General features: G+C 45.4%; 1 protein-coding gene across 4 annotated transcripts in view; it reads left to right on the top strand.

Annotated features, from left to right (window-relative positions):
• agap3 (ArfGAP with GTPase domain, ankyrin repeat and PH domain 3) overlaps positions 1-17134 on the top strand; it is a 244476-nt gene that overhangs the window by 222558 nt on the left and 4784 nt on the right. For all 4 annotated transcript variants that reach the window (XM_064347035.1, XM_064347033.1, XM_064347032.1 and 1 more), the window contains exons 15-17: positions 1120-1210; positions 2123-2345; positions 16639-16894. In XM_064347035.1, coding sequence (XP_064203105.1) covers positions 1120-1210; positions 2123-2345; positions 16639-16894 — 570 coding nt within the window. The remainder of the gene's footprint in view (positions 1-1119; positions 1211-2122; positions 2346-16638; positions 16895-17134) is intronic.

The raw sequence follows: 17134 nt of genomic DNA, 5'->3' as shown, positions 1-17134 counted from the left end.
TGAATGACAAGGGCCGGGTGAAATGAAAATGCATTATGGCTTACCAACAGAAATTTATACCTAAGACTTTAAGTGTGCGTGCGAAATTCAGTTTTCTGGGTGAGGCAGCCGATGGCAAACTCAGGCCATGGAAACCAACCGGCGAACTGATTACCTACGCTTCTTACTTTTAGCATGTGTGGATGTTGGACTACTTTGAGTTGTGTATTTCTTACAGAGCATAGTTGCAAAATGTGTTTTATATACCATCTGTATGTCCATCATACGAGAATTGGGATTCATTTGGAGAGTCATTATGCTCTAAAATTAGGCTGTGATGTTTGTGTCATTCTTCTTGAGAAAGAGATAATGCTCTCTCTCTCTTTCCCCATACATTGAAACCTAAGATTGCAATTCTCTTTTCAGATGAACTTCAGATTAGGAACATTAACAGTAATATCCCACTAGAGATGGCCAAATAATTAATTATACCTGTGACCAAATGAGCAGTAATATCTGCTGGAACACATGCCATTATCCCTTCTTCTCTTTCTCTGTTTCTCCCTCCATCCCAGTCCCTCTCTCCTTCCCTTTCTTTCTCCCTCTCATCCCTTTCTCTCTCTCTTTTCCTTTCTCTCTGCCTTTATTCTTTGTATCTCTCTCTCTCCAGCTCTCTCTCTCCCTCTCCCTCCCTCAGCGCTCTCCTTCTTGTTCCTACCTGCGTGGCAGAGCCAGACAGGATCAGTGCAGCGTGGGAACCCCTTATTAAAGCTGACAGGCATCAGGATAGGAACACGGCTCATGTCAGCATGCGGGGGAGAACCTCATATTCATATCCTCTTTTCTCCATCAGTCATCCCCCCCTCCACTCCCCTCCCTATCCCTCCCCACCTCTCCCAGCTGAATCCCCTCTTCACCTCTCCTCCGGTCTCTGACGAGGGCTCTACACCAGTGTCTGAGGAAAGGGTCTCCTCTGGTTTCTAATGAAGGGCTCTCCTTCGTTCTCGTTCTCTACCTAAAGTCTTCCCTCTAGACGCCGAGAAAGGGTCCTTTTCTGGTCTCAGCCGAAGGCCTCTCCTCTGGCCTCAAACAGAGGCCTCTCCGCCAAACTCTTAATGAAAGCCTTTCCTCCCCTTTCAGTCTCGACTGGGCAGCCAGAGCGATGCGGTGGCCATCCAGTCCATCCGGAACGTGAGAGGGAACAGCTTTTGTGTGGACTGCGAAGCGGCCAGTGAGTACCGTTATTTATTAGCACAGTTAGCGCCTACCACAGTTAGCAATAACTTGTATGTGCTCACTGGGAATTGGTGCCAGGAGTTTAAGCTTCATCCTGCCTGTAAGCATTTTGAATTGAGCTCAAATGACTGAACAGGCCTTGTTCCAGAGTGGAGGCACTGTGCTGTCACCCCCAGGTGTGATGTTCAGTGACATCACCATCTTGTTATGAGTGCATGTTCAATTCCCTTTGTAGGTTGCATTTCCCAGTCATCATTTAAAACAGGGAACTAAGCTTGCAGTTTCTCCTGGGAAAAACCATGACATACCTACATTTTCCTCAAAAGTCTTCTTGAAAGATGTCTTCCTGTCATTTGACTTGAACCTTTTTTAAAGCAAGCAAATTTGAAGATGTGATGTTTGTTAAAGCAAGCAGATTTAAAGATGTGATGATTGGAATCACCTGTATAATACAGTGGGAATTGTCAATCCCATTTAAAGTAGGTTTTCAAGCTTGGTGGCCATGTTGGACAGGAGTGCTCTTATGAATCTGAGAGTAGTTGTCTCCTATATTAGGTGATCTAAAACCGAGTGAGTCTACCCCGGTCCAGAAGGGCCGTGGTGACTGAAGGGTGACCAATCAAGGGAATGAGCGCTTCATCCAACCAGTAATTACCTTGATTGAGGGAGTTTAAGCTGCTCTTCTGAAGTAAGGGTTTCAGCAAAAGTTGAGAAACCCACCTCTCCAGACTCTGCCTCATGTCTGGATATGAATAACAGGCTTTCCTACGTATATCAAAGTACCACATTGGATAACAATTCAAAGTGTGCAAATCCAGCCTAGCAGTTCTCCCTCTATGAGGGCAGCAGGGTTAGGGTTAGCGATCACTAACCCTAACCCATTGGTCGTGTGTCTCCCTCACTGCAGACCCTGACTGGGCCAGCCTGAACCTGGGGGCGCTGATCTGCATCGAGTGCTCCGGGATCCACCGCAACCTGGGCACCCACCTGTCACGCGTGCGCTCCCTGGACCTGGACGACTGGCCTGTGGAGCTCAGCATGGTGATGACCGCTATCGGCAATGCCATGGCTAACAGCGTGTGGGAGGGCGCGCTCGAGGGCTACACCAAGCCTGGCGCGGACTGCACCAGGTCAGTTCCGCTGTCTGTCTGTGTCTGTCCGACTGTCTGTCCGTCTGTCTGTCTGTACTGTCCATGAACATTTGATCATTTGAATATGATATTGTTGCCTATCCTTAGTAATCAGTTGTGAAAAGTCATAAATGTCCGATTAGTGGTACGCACGTATCCATTTCGGTGCATCATTGTTGTCTCAAGGCAGTTCATCTAATTGTTGGAGCCCAGTGCAAAACATTTGCAGGAATCAGACTGAGAGAGGCCTCCTCTCCAGGGCCCACTCTTAATCTCTCTCTGGGTGCAGGACACTTACTGTGATTTTACTGTAGGGGCCATTTCACACTGACGGGCCCTACACTGGCGTTACAGCTCGCTGCGCTGAGCGTGTGTTTTCCCTGTGCAAGATATACAGGCCTTTTCCCTTTCTCTGGATCTCTCTCTCTCTTAACATTACTGTTGAACACACTTACTGTAGGATGCGTGTGGAAGGTGAGGTGAGGCTGAGAAGGAGAATTAAATGAAATATCCCCTTAATTCAGTGCTCAGTGTGTATTGCTGAGGAGTGACTCAGTTCCGCGTCAGGTGAGAGTTCTCTCTCTAAGCGTCTAAACGCCCGGATTCTGTTTATTCACATCCCGTGCCTTTACGTTAGTAACTCTTAATCTAACAGACGAAAAGGCGAGCGCCATAAATCTCCCCTGACACCAATCGATTTGCGTCGTTAAAAGCCCTGGGTGTGCGTCTGGGGGGGTTCATCTCGCGCACCGTTACGCTGCCCCCCCCCCTCTTCCCCCCGGTCTGGAAGCAGGACACCGTCGGGTCCTTTAGCTCATTTCAGAAGCGCTGAGATTTAACATACCAATAACAGCAGTGGAACGTTGCAGGTCAATAGCCATTGTTTTCTGATAAATCTCACTCTAACCTGTGTTAGCTGTGCAGTTTGATTTGTGTTGAAACTGAAAGGAAAAGAGTTAAGGATCAAATGCAGAATTTAGGAAATGAGGTCACCCCATGTCCAACCACCATGTAAGGATATGCAGGTCTCAGCCAGTTCTTGCGCATTTCTTTTTGCTGGGCTGACAGCTAAAGTTAGGGCTGGCCAACAAAGCTCTCTGGGCCTTAAAGGTTCTTGTTCATCACAGGCTATGAGTTGGCAGCCATTTTACATTTGAAGTTTCTCTTTCTGACCAACAATGTAGAGCCAGTATAATTTTACTGGAATAATTTATTTTGCAGAATGTAAGCAGGAGTTAATTTTAAGTATTCTATCCTTAATGGTCAGGCTTCCTGTGGAAAGTATTTCTGAGCGTAGGGAGTTCACAGTGGTCTTAGAAGGTGGTAGTGTAGTGAAGCTCGCAAGGGTTGCCATGTGGATCTTCCTATCAGTCCCATCCTAAAGCAAGACGGCATTTGTTAAAGGATGACATTACGCACGCACACACACACACACACACACACACACACACGCCGCCCCGCGCCTTACAATCTTCGCGTTCGAATGGGCGCCCTGATTGTTTTCGCCGGCTGAAGGATGGCGGCCAGACGAGTCCACCTGACTGACGAGCTGATCGGCGGACTCCACTCGTAATTAACGAGACTATTATTGTGCTAAAGCTGACCCCCGGGGCGGCGCCCGGGGACCCGGCTGCCCCGTCCGCGGATCCATCACGCGGGGCCGGCCCATCGCTCTCGCTGTCTGCCGCGCTGCCGCCGCTCGCCGCTAATCCGCGCGCCGCGGCCATCCGAGGCGCAGCGCGGCTCCCCGCGCGTCCCCTCCCTCGCCCTCCGTCTCTTCAGCGGCCCGTCAGGTGATTATATAGCCATTCACTTTCCTTTCTGTCTCCAGGGAGAGGGCTGTGGGTGGACAAAGTACAGGAACCCCGGGAGAACATGGAGCCTATTGATTGGAGGGCCTGTTCGGGTCTTTATAAAGCTGCTCGGCACGCTACGGAAATAGCAAGATTCGGAGAGCAAGATTTCAGGAAGGTTTCAAAGCTCCGTGGTAGATCGTTCACGGACCTCATAAATGAAATCAAAGTAGAAAATTCCTGCTTTTCTTTGAACACCGCTCGGATGCTCACATGCGCCGACTTTTGACCTTTTAGCATTCCCGCCAAACCGTCCAAAGGCTTATCATTGCATCGGTAAATGAGGGTTTTCACAGTACAGTTATCTGTGTCCATAAAAAGAGACCTTTCGCCTTGCATTCAATCCATTTTTCCACTTTAGGTTTGGCTCTAAAGTGGAGGACGGCCTACAGACATCTATTGAGTGTGCGCTGGTATACAGTCTACCAGCTTTTGACCTCAGAGATTATTGAGGCCGATTTCTCTCTCTCCCTTCTGTCAGGTCTTAAGGTGTTGCCTGGGGAGGGAGTGTTTTTCACTGTCAAGAATATCAGATCGCATTGAATTTAGAGGAGGAATTCATTTATTCCACTGGAAAGGAGAAATTGGTCAAATATTTATTTAGCTAAATGGCCCAAGCAAAAAAGGCATAATTCATGTAATGATTTTCAGACCGAACTAATCATGGAAATGAAAGATATTAGCAGTGTATTTTAAATCAGTTTTTGTCATGACAAGAGTGCCTTTGTTGGTCTGAAGTACGATCAAGATAAGATAAAGATTTCTTTTCCCGGTTGATGTAATGTGTTTGAGTCTTTTTTTGCACCAGCATATTCGGCTAATGGATGGCGAAAAAATAAATAGGTCTTCAATGGCGTGGATTTGCTTGACTAAAATCCCTACATCTGTGTTATAAATCTTGTTTTGTTGTCATGTCACTCTGTGATCCCATTGTGTTACAGGCGTACTTAATTTTAATATTAGAGGGGCAGTTGTGACGTGTGACAGACTCGCAGTGGCATCAGGAATGCTTGCACACAAAGCGGCAGCCTAGCCTAGCTTTGCAATTTTTAAATCATTTCATTTTTTCTTTTTTTTTTTTCCTGTCGCGCACAATATAAACGATTCAGCAAGTACCTGAAGATGATCCAGGAATTGATTTGAATTGAATTTCCTATGCTAGACTGGCCTTGACTCCGTGATTTTATGCATTAGGAGTTTAGCAGCCAGAGGAATTCAGGTTTTTGCATTAAATTAACAGATCAAGCACACAGGTACACCAATGCACATTTTCAGTGCCACAAATGGATCAATAGGTAAATAAATGCTGAGATATAGGATGCCACCTCTCTCTATTGCAGCTGCAAGCTGCCCTTGCTCTTTGGTATAGTCCAAATAAATTTCAGTGTAGTTAGCTTTTAACAAATTAATTTCACTGTTTCCTGAAAGAGCGAGTCCTACTTGGAGCTAGATGCTTCATGTAAAATACGCCCTCGTTGGCGTGGGCCTTAAAGGTGGCCGGGGGGGGGGCACAGTTTAATTGAGACTAATCCCATTTGCCAAGTTGAAATCATTGACCCACGTGCATGGCATTGCTTTCATTGAAGATGCTCTGGACATAATGACCATGATCTGTTCCTTTTAGCCATTGCTGTACTGGCTTAGCCATGAAGGTTTCTTTCCACAGTTTTTTTATATTTAAGTTGAATCTTTGGTTTGCAGTAAGGACCACAAAACACAACATGGGAAACCTCACCTAAGATACATAAATACAGTAAATACAAAATAAAAATCAACAGACAAGCTAGACTGAAAGGAGTCACCCCTACCGGATTAAATATTCAGTGCTATATTTGAAGTATCAGAAAGTACAAGTTAAAAGAGCCAGTCCATTTTGGACTTTTCAAATTTTTGTTTGAGATTGTTCAGTCTTTTTATTGCCACAGCAACAAAATTGCTTTGCATTACTTATCATTGTTAAGCTACACATGGGGGGGCTGATCTGCTTGAATCATAAAACCCAAGGTCCTCAACGTGCAGAAATCCAGTTCTGTCAGGGAACTGCTAAATTTGCCGGGAAAAAAAGTGGAATACTGGCTGATAATTCTTTTGAACAAATTGCAAGTTTAATAACGCATTAGGTGATTATACAAATACTAAAACATGCCTTAAAATGTTCTCATGAAATTTAACATTTGTCAGCTGTACTGGCAGGAATTTCATAATCCAAAATAAAATGTCAATGGGGTGTGCATGCGCACATCCTGGTGAGCGTGCCTTGACAGCTGAGTGACGGCCCTATCCATAAATCAGCAGCTGTGCAGACAAAACAGGAAGCAGTTGTACAGATCCGCACGCTATACACTCCGTGTCAGTGAGCTTACCGGAGCCATAAATCTCTGGGGAGAAAACGCTGCCGCACAACTCTTGAAGTCAGCATATTGGAGGGGAGTTGTTCTTTTAATTAGCATGTGGCAGTTGTTGTGTTTTGCGTGCCACCTCTAATTGCCTGGCACTCCGGTGAGAGAAAGCAGGGGGGATTTTTGACTGGCGACAGCATCCGCCCACCACCCCCTGCCCCCCCCACCCCTCCCCCTCCTTCTTCGCACACACCCCTCCCCTTTTCGACGATGTCCTGAAGCCAGGCTGGATGTTGATGGCTATCCCTCATCGCAGGAGCGCTTGCTACCACTGTCCCCTTCCAGAACGTTCCGCCTTGGGCCAGAGCAGCGCAGGTAATAGCTCTGACGAGCACCTCCACTTTGTTTCAGAAATAATTTGCCGTCCCCGCGGCCTGCGGGGGCCAAGCGGTAATAAAAATGAATCACGCCACTAACCCCCCCGCCCCCCCCACCACCACCACCACCCACCCCAATGCAGCCCCCCCGTGTCCCACTCCATTTTAACTCCTCTATTTCCTCTTTCACTTGGAGTGGAGTGGAGGGCAATTTCTCAAATCTTCACCATAACTGGTCTTTTTAGATTTTTACATGCGCATGCTCACAGACACACACAGGCACACACACTTCAAAACACATCTGCGCTGGCATACTGTCTACTTGCATACTGAAAGGCCAGACATGAGGCATTTTGTTTCAAAAGAGCCGTAGATTAATCTTTACTAAATTAGGCTCAACAGAAAGGTAATTAGCAAGTATTGGTTTATCTACAGTACCTACAAGTTACTGCATAAACATGCTGTATTGCCAACCATTATATTTCCCGTTTTTAATGCCTTTTTGCCCAAATTCCCGTAAGATTGCTATTTTTTTTCTCTCTCATGTGCCATTGCCTGCCAACCAATTAGTAGACTGGATATCAAATATTTGTATGAAATTGTGCACACCACCACCACAAAAATGAAAAAGGATTAGTAGTTATGTCTGCACTTTGGTGTCTAACACATATAACGTGTTCATTTGATCTCTCTCGTAACATATGTGTGCCAAGCTTGCTAGGATCATAAAGTAGATACAATAAGACGTAAGTTAAATAAATAAGTTTTTTTCAATAGCAGGCCATCCTCTTATCTAGCCACCATGGCCAGTGTTTCAACTAGCCAAATAGTGAGGTGAACACCTAGTGCCTTTTTCTCTAAAAAATAGGGTGCTGACAATGTTTTTGCATTGTCCAATAGCTTCACCCATAGTCCTGGTTCAGTTTCTGTAACGGGACAGCAATTAGAGGGCTCAGCATCATGCTGGGCTGGCTTAGCCATTCAGAAAAGCGTGCAGAACAGCTAGAACTAGAACTTTCTTGTTCCATCTTTTGGCTCCAGTTGTGCAATAATGTACTAGGGTTCACCGAGTGAGCAGTGCTTATTCCTTAATCCAGATGTGCAGCTATCACCATTAGTCTCATACCTACATTCATATATTTTGGATACCAAAGCAGCCCTAAGCAGACAAAGCCTGGCTCTTCCTGCTGCTAATCAGAACCTGGGCGAGTCTCTATTACCTAGACGAGTTGCACAGCTCCAGCTGCCATCAGTTACACAGAAAGACAGTGGTTAGCAAGGAGAGCCCCCACCCCTTCTGGAGAGACCGTTCTCAGAGGAGGCAGCAGAACAGCCAGCGTTGCCAGAAGCCAGCGTGCAGGGCTGAGTAATTAATTTAGACAAATTAATTACAGCGGCCATGCCGTCCAGCACACTTTGTTAATGACACCTACAGGTCACTTTATATTAGCTCCGACCGAGAGAGGAGACACCGAGGTTGCTCAGCGTGGACTCGTCTCTGAGGCCATTTATACAACAGGAAGGATGTGTTTGTGTAATAAGCAATGAGGTGAATGTTAATTTCTACACGTATATATGTGATGTGTAATACGGTCAGCATTCTTCAATGTCGCTTAAAAAATTATATGCAGATTAGCAAGGATATTTATGAGTTGTCTGCTTAGTAGTATTAGGTGTGTGTGCGTGTGTGCACATGAGTGTGTGTATTCACAGTGCTTTTCAAGTCTGCATGGCCAGCTTGGGAAAAAGAGCAGTATAAAGGTTAACAATGAGAGTTAAGAGACATTTACTGTGTTGCCAGCAAACACAATCTATCCAGTGGAGCCAGACAACCATATTAACGTCACAATAAATTCCACTCATCCCTCTTCCTGCTCGAGCGCAGAGAAGCCCTTGTGGCTGATCAGGGGAACTACACCCTTTCACAACCCTCAGTCTTCAACATATACAAGTAACTATATAATAATCTGATATGTCCAATATATCACATGACTGGATTTTAAAATTCATTATACTAATAATATTTTTAAATTCTTGATGCTGGTGAAATACAATCACAGGTGTTGCTTACTGTACAGATGACAACTCATTTAAAGGAGGAAAATAACTTTTGTTTCTAGTACTGTGGTTACAAATAATGTATGTATTTATTAATGAATACTCATTCAATGACCAAGGTTGGCTTACACTTTCCTCTACCAAAGAGAGCCTTGAGTTTAGCTGAGACTGGATTGGTTACCAACTGCACATGCTCATTTTAGGAGTCTTTAATACTTGCTAATGCAAGCCCTTAAACAGCATGTCAAGATGGATCAGGAAAAAACCAAGATACTTCAGACATGCACTAGAGCAGCAGAAAAACAGACAGACATACAGAGGCAAGCAACAGCAGGTGCAGGTGGAGACGCAGCATTCACTGGTATTTTTCAATGAAATACCTCACAATATTACTGTTTTTCTCTCAAAATAGGAGGAATGTTTTAAATTCAGTGTTTAAAAATGCTGAAGAGTTTGGAGGGATATCCCCAGTTTGGCATGTGCAGTCATAATTGATGTCTAGTTGCCTCTCTGCGATGTCCTCCATCAATTCTGGTGGGCAAACGCTCTGAAATTGTGATGCGGGCAGTCGACCAGGGGAGTCGCTGCTGCGCAGTTGCATGTGGGGAAAGCCTGCGGACTCCCAGGCACGGCCAGGGTCTGGCTCACAGGGGAGCATCAGCTCTTATTGCTCAGCTCAAATTGCTAGCTCGGCTCCCCCACCTTAATTCTTGCCCTGGCTGTTTATCACAGAAGCCTTTGGGGTCCTTGCTTGGGGCTCTTGTGCTCACGAGCCTTCCTGCAGCTCTCCTGCGGAGGTAGCCTGACGCAGTGCCTGTCACGGAGCTGCACCAGCGCCACACCTGGGCTCAATCATCCCCATTGTATCCGTCTAATTGATGCAATTGACGACAAACAGTCCAATTACGGCTCTGTTGTGCCTGATAATTCGCAGGTTTGCCGTTAATCTAATCCGCTGCCGTGTTTAGTAGGCCTGTCAAAATTTGCGAGAGCAGTTATCTAGCCCCTCTAGCTGGTGTAGCATATAACATAGTGTATTTTAGCTGCATGTTTTTTACTGAAGATGTACACTTGTGTTTTTATGTAGTTCTTGTCATTTTCAAATGCTGACATTTTTCTGAAGGGATACAAATGGATTTTTATAGAAGTACTCATCAGCACTGTTTTTGATTGTTATGATTAGACCTAATACAGGTTACCCTAGTTCAGTTATTAGCTCAGAAGAAGACATTTTATATGTTGGAGAAATCAAACGGACTTGGGCTGTGGTCGTTCTAGGCATTTTTCCAGCCGTAATTGAAGCTGGTAAACCAGGCAAATCCAAAACCCAAAACACATGAAGACAAAGCAACAAAAACACAGCTTGTTGAAAAAGTCGCAACTCATTTAGGTTTTTTTTTCTTGACTGTGTTGCCCCCCTCATTGCCTGCCCCTAGCAACCTTTGAAGGTCGGGGGGCCCCCGCCATCTCCATCGCCCCAGTTTTCCGCTGTCTCCTCCTACTTTGCTACATCTTTCTTCCTCTCTTTCTGCAAGATGATCCGTGGGCTACATGGGGATGCACCCCCTCACCCCTCCCCCTGCTGTGAGTGTTGTTTAGATAGCCCCTCCCCCTCCGCCTTCTGCATAGATGTTTGATGTCTCTGTTTTGAATTGTGAGAATTGGGGGGGGGGGGGGTGTTTATACCCTGATTGTTTAGGAGGGCCTCAGTTGTGTGAAAGGTGGGCGGAGATTCCCCACAAGGCCCCTCCTGCTCAATGTGTACTAATGCTCATTTATTGGGGGGGGACCGGATTGGCCATTTTATGCCCCCTCCCCATTCTCTCTCTTTCTCCCTGTCTCTCTTCCTCTCTTTCCTATAAAGGCCCATTTGCTGTTGTCTTTTAGGCCTGACTAATTACCCTTGTTTGTTCTTCTTTCTTTGAGCAGAGCCATGTGCTCTTGACTCTATTGGCCGGCTTTGGGAAATCATTCTGCCATTTGCCACTTAATTAGGTCGAGGTCAGAATACATCACCTGACTAAGAAGTCCATAAGGAGCGCGCTCTGAATCCAAAGAAGGAACACTGTCTTAAGAAGCCTAGCATGGCTCTAACTGAACGCGCTGAACTCACAGGACAGAAAGAGACCTCTATATGCTACCCCTGCATTTTTATCGTTCGCTATCCTACCCTGCACAAAATGCAAGAATGTTTTTTGGGGGCTATGAGCAGAGCCATTTTCTACTGAACCCTTTTAACTGAATTATATTATCTTAGCATTATTTCAGCTTCCTCTGCTTAAATGTGTACTTCCATCAGTATGGAATCCCTTTTTTGTCAGAATTAAATAAATATGCCTTTTGTGATACAAATAGTCATATGAATAAATGCAGGGGTATTTATGAGTCAATAAATTGTGAAATAATTGAATAATTTAATTATACTCAACTCATTATAAAATGCTATTTCATCATACTCATTTTCACAATATCTTTGCATTTAATTTCATTTTAAATGGCTTTTCTTCAAAAGACTACTTTTATTTCATATTGTTCTTTTCAAATAATTACGCAAAGTAGCTCTTTTTTCTTTTTTATTTCATGGCAACAGTATTCATTTTATAATGACACTTATTTCATGTTGCATGAGCTGTCAGTCAACACAAGTGGGGTTGAACCTATTCAATGTTTGGCTAATCCTTTGCTATTGATTAATTTGCCTGGATCTGGAAGTATTTTTCTTCTGTGAGACTACCTGCTAGCAAATGTGTGTGGCAAAATTATGCAAGCTTTCATGCAGCATACTGAACCAACAACCAACAACAACAAACACCTCAACAGACTGCCAGATACAATGCTTACTTTAGCTTAGCCAATCAAATGCATTAAGTGTTTTAACATCCTGTGCTAGTTGATTATTTGTTTTGACAGATAAGTGCACATCAAAATGTTCACAAAAGTTTTATCTTATCAGTTGCCATATTCTATGAGAAATATTCCCAAAGGCTCCTGGCTAACCTTTTCATTTGATAGCTCAGGGCTTCGTTTATATAATACTGGCCTTATTTCAATTTTGTGTCACACTTTGCCAGCCAAACATCAATTGAAGATTTTGAAATAAAACCTATTATGAAATGTAAATGAAATTAAATGTAACAGTGTTGTTGGTAAAAGGAGTATGATGAAATCATATTTTGTTTTATTTTATTATCATCAATTTATTATTGAATTAATTAAAATGTGTACTATATTATGGTACATATAAGCTTTATAAAAATTTGGAATGAATTTCTGGGAATTGGAAAATAGGCAAACAAATATGTGTTATGCATATATACACTTTGTGGAGGATAGGTAGTTTATCAGTAAAGAGGTAGGCGAATATAATACATGCATTCATACGTACATACAAACATACAAAGATGATTTGTGACCCACTCTGCCCCTGTGTTAAATGGGCCATTAGAAAAGGTAAAGATTGAATGTGTGTAGTGTGTATTTGTTAAGAATGAACTCTCCTGTGTCAGCAATGCTGGCCTGTCCCCTAAGCAACCTCAGCACTCGGAGCAAGTATGTCCACACTGTCATCCGCCCGCTTTCCTGAATGTCGTCCCCTGTGGAGAGAGTTCACTTTCTTCCTCTCTCTCTCCCTCTCTCTCTGCCCCTCTCCTCCAGCTTTGACATGCTAAATCTGCTGTTTTCTTTTCCTCTTCTTCCTGCGGAGAGGAAGTTCTCATTGACGAGGCTCGGCTTTCTCCCACAGCTCCCCAAACTTCACCCCCGTTTGGTTTGTTTTTATGCTTCGGACAAAAGCCCGGGGGCGGGGTTTTTTCTCCACTGCACTTCCTTTCGCGCTCTCCCCTTTCAAGTGTCCACAGCTGAGGAATTTCAGACGCCGCAACCCCACCCATTTTTAATAAGTGCGGCGTCAGCTTTAAATGCTCTCCCTTCCACTCAGACATATTTAATGAATGACCGTTTAAAATCAAGCTCACTGCCAGACTGATTGTTTGCATCCCAAATCCTACAAACCAGTATTATCAGCACATGTTGTGAGAAGTAACTTTGTAATTTTGTAATTTGCTCCTTGAAATCCCACTGTAGTTTTTTTTGCTTAGACTTGTTTGAAACTGTTATTTTGTATAACTATCCCAAGGATTGGCAAATTAAAGATTTAATGCAGCCTATGGAGCACGTGACTGCACTGAGAGCTAGGACTTTAGCTGTGTGTACCACACAGAAGCTCTCTAACATAATTCTCCTGGTAGTTGAAAATAAAAGCTATAAGCCACTGCCATTATGGGGTTTCCTGCTCCAGCCGAGGGCTCAATGCCCGTTTAGTTGCATTTTGTTAAATGAAGTTTAATTTTAAGTGCTCATTTGCCATGGGTTTTTCATACACTCTTCAATTGTACCCTTGGGACAAGGATAAGCAAGACAAACATTGATGGGATGTTGCACATATCAGTAACATAGGCAAGTTAAAGATGTTTAAGGAGGAATTTGTTCGCTGAAAAGGAGCGCACATTGTCTCTCCCTCCCCCTCCCTCGCATAACAGTACAGTATGTCAGAGCCCATTGACCTGCCTAATAGCCTCGTCGGTGTACAATGACAGAGTGCAGTTTGATTGAGGATTACCGCCATAAAGTGCAGTGGCTACTGCCACTGCCTGTCAGAGGTGAGTCCCATGGCTTTAACAGGGCACAGCTTAAGCAAAGATTTACATAGACCCTAAGGAATTGATCTGACTCAGGAAAAGTGGTGGATTCAGTAGTATTGTCGGATTGATTCAAAGATTTAAAGGTATAGTTTTTGATATTATTTCAGTCAATATAGGATATTTTAGATTTTTCTTTATAGATTTGCAGTTTCTTAAAAAACAGGCATTAAAACTGAGAAATTTTAAGAATAATGAACTCTTCAACGGGCTGTATTATGCAAATTGTTCTTCCATCGCATAGACCAGGTGCACCATGGGAAATATGGTTCAAATGTTATAGCTCGCTGCGCTAAAAGCATTCGTGAAATTTGTCATGATGCTATTACAAAAGAAGTGAAAAGCAATATTTCAGGGATGAACGTTCCCATTAGCAAGGATTCATGAACAGCATAATGGGCGGAGCGACCATGTGCTGTCAGTCGCTGACTCAAATGAATCAAAAGACGTTCCTCTTAGTAACAGAACATGATGATTGATTCAAGTCACTGAGCCACTAACAATATCTAGTTTCATCACCCATTTAGGGGTTCCTGAAGCCTCACCCTGACATTGCTAGTTCCTGCAAACTTTTCACATGGCTTTTAAATGGATCAAGCGTCCTGCCTTAAACATTGACATTTATTCTGACGCGTTAGCGCGGCTGCTTCGGATCTGAGCTCGTTGAGCTCACGCAAAAGACTTGACACTAACCTGCATCTTTCATCAGTGTAAATACACTCAACCCCTTCTCCCCTTTCCCAGAATTCCTTGTTAATCCATTAGTTTGTAAGCGAACGTGTTAGGGGGTAGGAGCAGCGTCTGCGTGGCTGAGTGGTTTTATTAGCTCGGAGGCCTGGTACGCAGTTCATCAAATCCTGCTCTGGCAGTGACAAAGACTTCCCCATCGCTGCCGAGCAGAGAGGTAATTAACTCCTGCAGTTAAATCCGACGTGAAGAGGCCCTGTTAGATGGAGCGATGCTTGTAGTGGTCTTGGCAGGTGACATATTAGTCTGTAAATTTCTCAGCCCAGAGAGCTGCCGCTGCTTCTGGAACCTGCTATTGTTATTATTATGATCTTAATGAGGGAGATGGTTATTACCGAGCGTTTTGCCGGTTCTTCTCATTGCCGCCGTTGTAATCACAGCAAGCCGTATGGGTAGCATTCAGCCTTAATTAAAAAGATGAATCCTCTGTTCAGTTCGAGATTTTGCTCACGGTGGAACTGTTTTTGCAGTTCTAAGTGCTGTTCGCGTGCCCTGCTGTGGTCATTGCCATTGCTGGTAGCGCTTCACCTCAAGGTTGATTGAGCATTGTTTCTGTTTTACTTGTTGTAGTCGTGACAATGGCAATAGATCTAGAAGTTCTTTTATCATTACATTTTATCACTAAAGTCTTCTTTGTCATCTAAGAGAGGACTACACAAAATGTGGACTCAACAGTGTAAATATACTCAACTTCGTATCTTCTTCCTCAAAATTCCTTGTTAATCGACCTGTACCTAAATGCGAGGGGGGTAGGAAGAATCATCTTCTCGTTTATTTTACAGATCTTTACGTTCTGAAATTGGCTTATTTATTTTTCCGCGTGGTTGTGGGGTGTCTGCCTCCGCGGCGGCCTGCGGTCGTTTGGCGGTGGGGTTCGGCGGGCGGATGCGGCGGCGGCGGCGAGCAGATGGCGAGGCGTCTGGAGTGACGGCGGAGGCCCGGCCGGATTGGCGGCCCCTCGGGAGGCTTGTCACTCGGAGCGCCAGCCTTGTTTGTCCCCTATCGGAGCGAGCCCTTCTCTCTGTCACTCACCCAGACAACCAAAACAACGGCCCCTTTCTGCTACCCTTATCAAGCAGCCGGGCGGGGTCAGGGGGTCGGCGGCGCACCGAGCATGCTCGCCCGCTCGGTTATCGATTTCGGGCCGCGCGCGTTACTCCACCGGTCCTGCGCAAACGGGGAATGAGAGCGGGGCGGTGGGGGGGGTGGAGATGGAGACGGCAAGATAGAGTTCTGGGGCTCCTCAGAATCTCTCTCTCTTTCTCTCCACCGGTCGGAAACAAACCCGGCCCTTTCTCTCCCCTTTTCCAGCGCCATTCAGCGCCATCGATCGGGCCCACACCCTCCCCTCACCCAGGGGACTCTGGGAAGGGAGGTTGAGAGCGGGGTCTTTTGTCGGTGTCCACCGTGGTGGACTGAGAAGGCTGACAGCGGCGATAAAAACATGTTTCCGCTGTATTGTCCATTGCAGACATGCTGTTCACAATGTGTAACCTTTAGATAGCTCGCTAGACTTTAACCCTTCATCTGCCGCGGTTTCCCAGCCCTCTCAACCAAACTGCTGCAGGGGGTGCTCCTTCCAGCCCTGTTTTGATGTCAGCATGACTGCGACAAGGAGTGACACGGTTCCTCTCTGAGTACGACACAGAAATATAGCTTAGCTCGGTTACCCAAACACAATGCACGAATGAATTGCCTTTAACCACCACTGTTCAGTCTTATTCACGGATCTCAAAGAGCTGCACAGTAAGGAAGTGGACATCAGGAAGTGTTTCTTCACATAAGAAGTGTAATCGTTGTGTGGAGTAGCCTGCCAGGTCATGTAACTCGGGCAGAAACTCTGGGTTTTCAAGACCAGGCTCGATAAGCTGGACACTATCCAGTTTGTAGGTAAACGGTGAGCACTGGGTACCTTTTAGTGGCAGGAAAATGGCAAGCATTGTTGGGCTGAATGGCCTTTTCTTGTCATTATATTGTGTCGTGTTGTGTTGTGTTGCAATGTGGGGGTCAGGGGAGGTTTGGGGGGGCTCACCTTGGCCCATGTCTCCCAGCCTGCAGGCACGGGCCTGTATTACATGACCACTCGCTCAATGTACGGTTCTCACCATAGGAGGGAAACAGTCATCCAGTCACCCCAAATTCAGCCCATTTTCCAACATGTGTCATGAAATAGCCCAGGCCCCTCGCTGACGCACACGCATGTGCATGTGCTTGTGCCGCAGAGAGGAGAAGGAGCGCTGGATCCGGGCGAAGTACGAGCAGAAGCTCTTCCTGCTGGCGCTGCCGCAGTCGGACGTCCCTCTGGGCCAGCAGCTCCTCCGCGCGGTGGTGGAAGACGACCTGCGGCAGGTGGTGCTCCTCCTGGCGCATGGCACCAAGGAGGAGGTCAACGAGACGTACGGCGATGGCGATGGTCGTACCGCCCTGCACCTCTCCTGCGCCATGGCCAACGTGGTCATTACGCAGCTCCTGGTCTGGGTGAGTGTGATCGCGAGCGACCGCAGTAGACTGACAACCTACTGCGTCTACTGCGTCTACAGTCTACTGCGGTCAGTTTAAGGAAAGAGCAAGGCTCTTCAGTAATGGGCCTAACAAAGCCAGAGGGCCTCATCACAGTTGTAGAGTGACCAATTCCATTGGTTTAAGCTGGGCATTTAGTATATTAAAACCTGTGGTCTATTAGTCACTCTGGTAATGTTTTATCTGTTTATACTATGT

Source organism: Anguilla rostrata, chromosome 8 (assembly GCF_018555375.3).
Source record: "Anguilla rostrata isolate EN2019 chromosome 8, ASM1855537v3, whole genome shotgun sequence".
NCBI lineage: Eukaryota > Metazoa > Chordata > Actinopteri > Anguilliformes > Anguillidae > Anguilla > Anguilla rostrata.
Note: the sequence above shows the minus strand (reverse complement) of the source record. Positions and strands in the feature narration are given on the sequence as shown.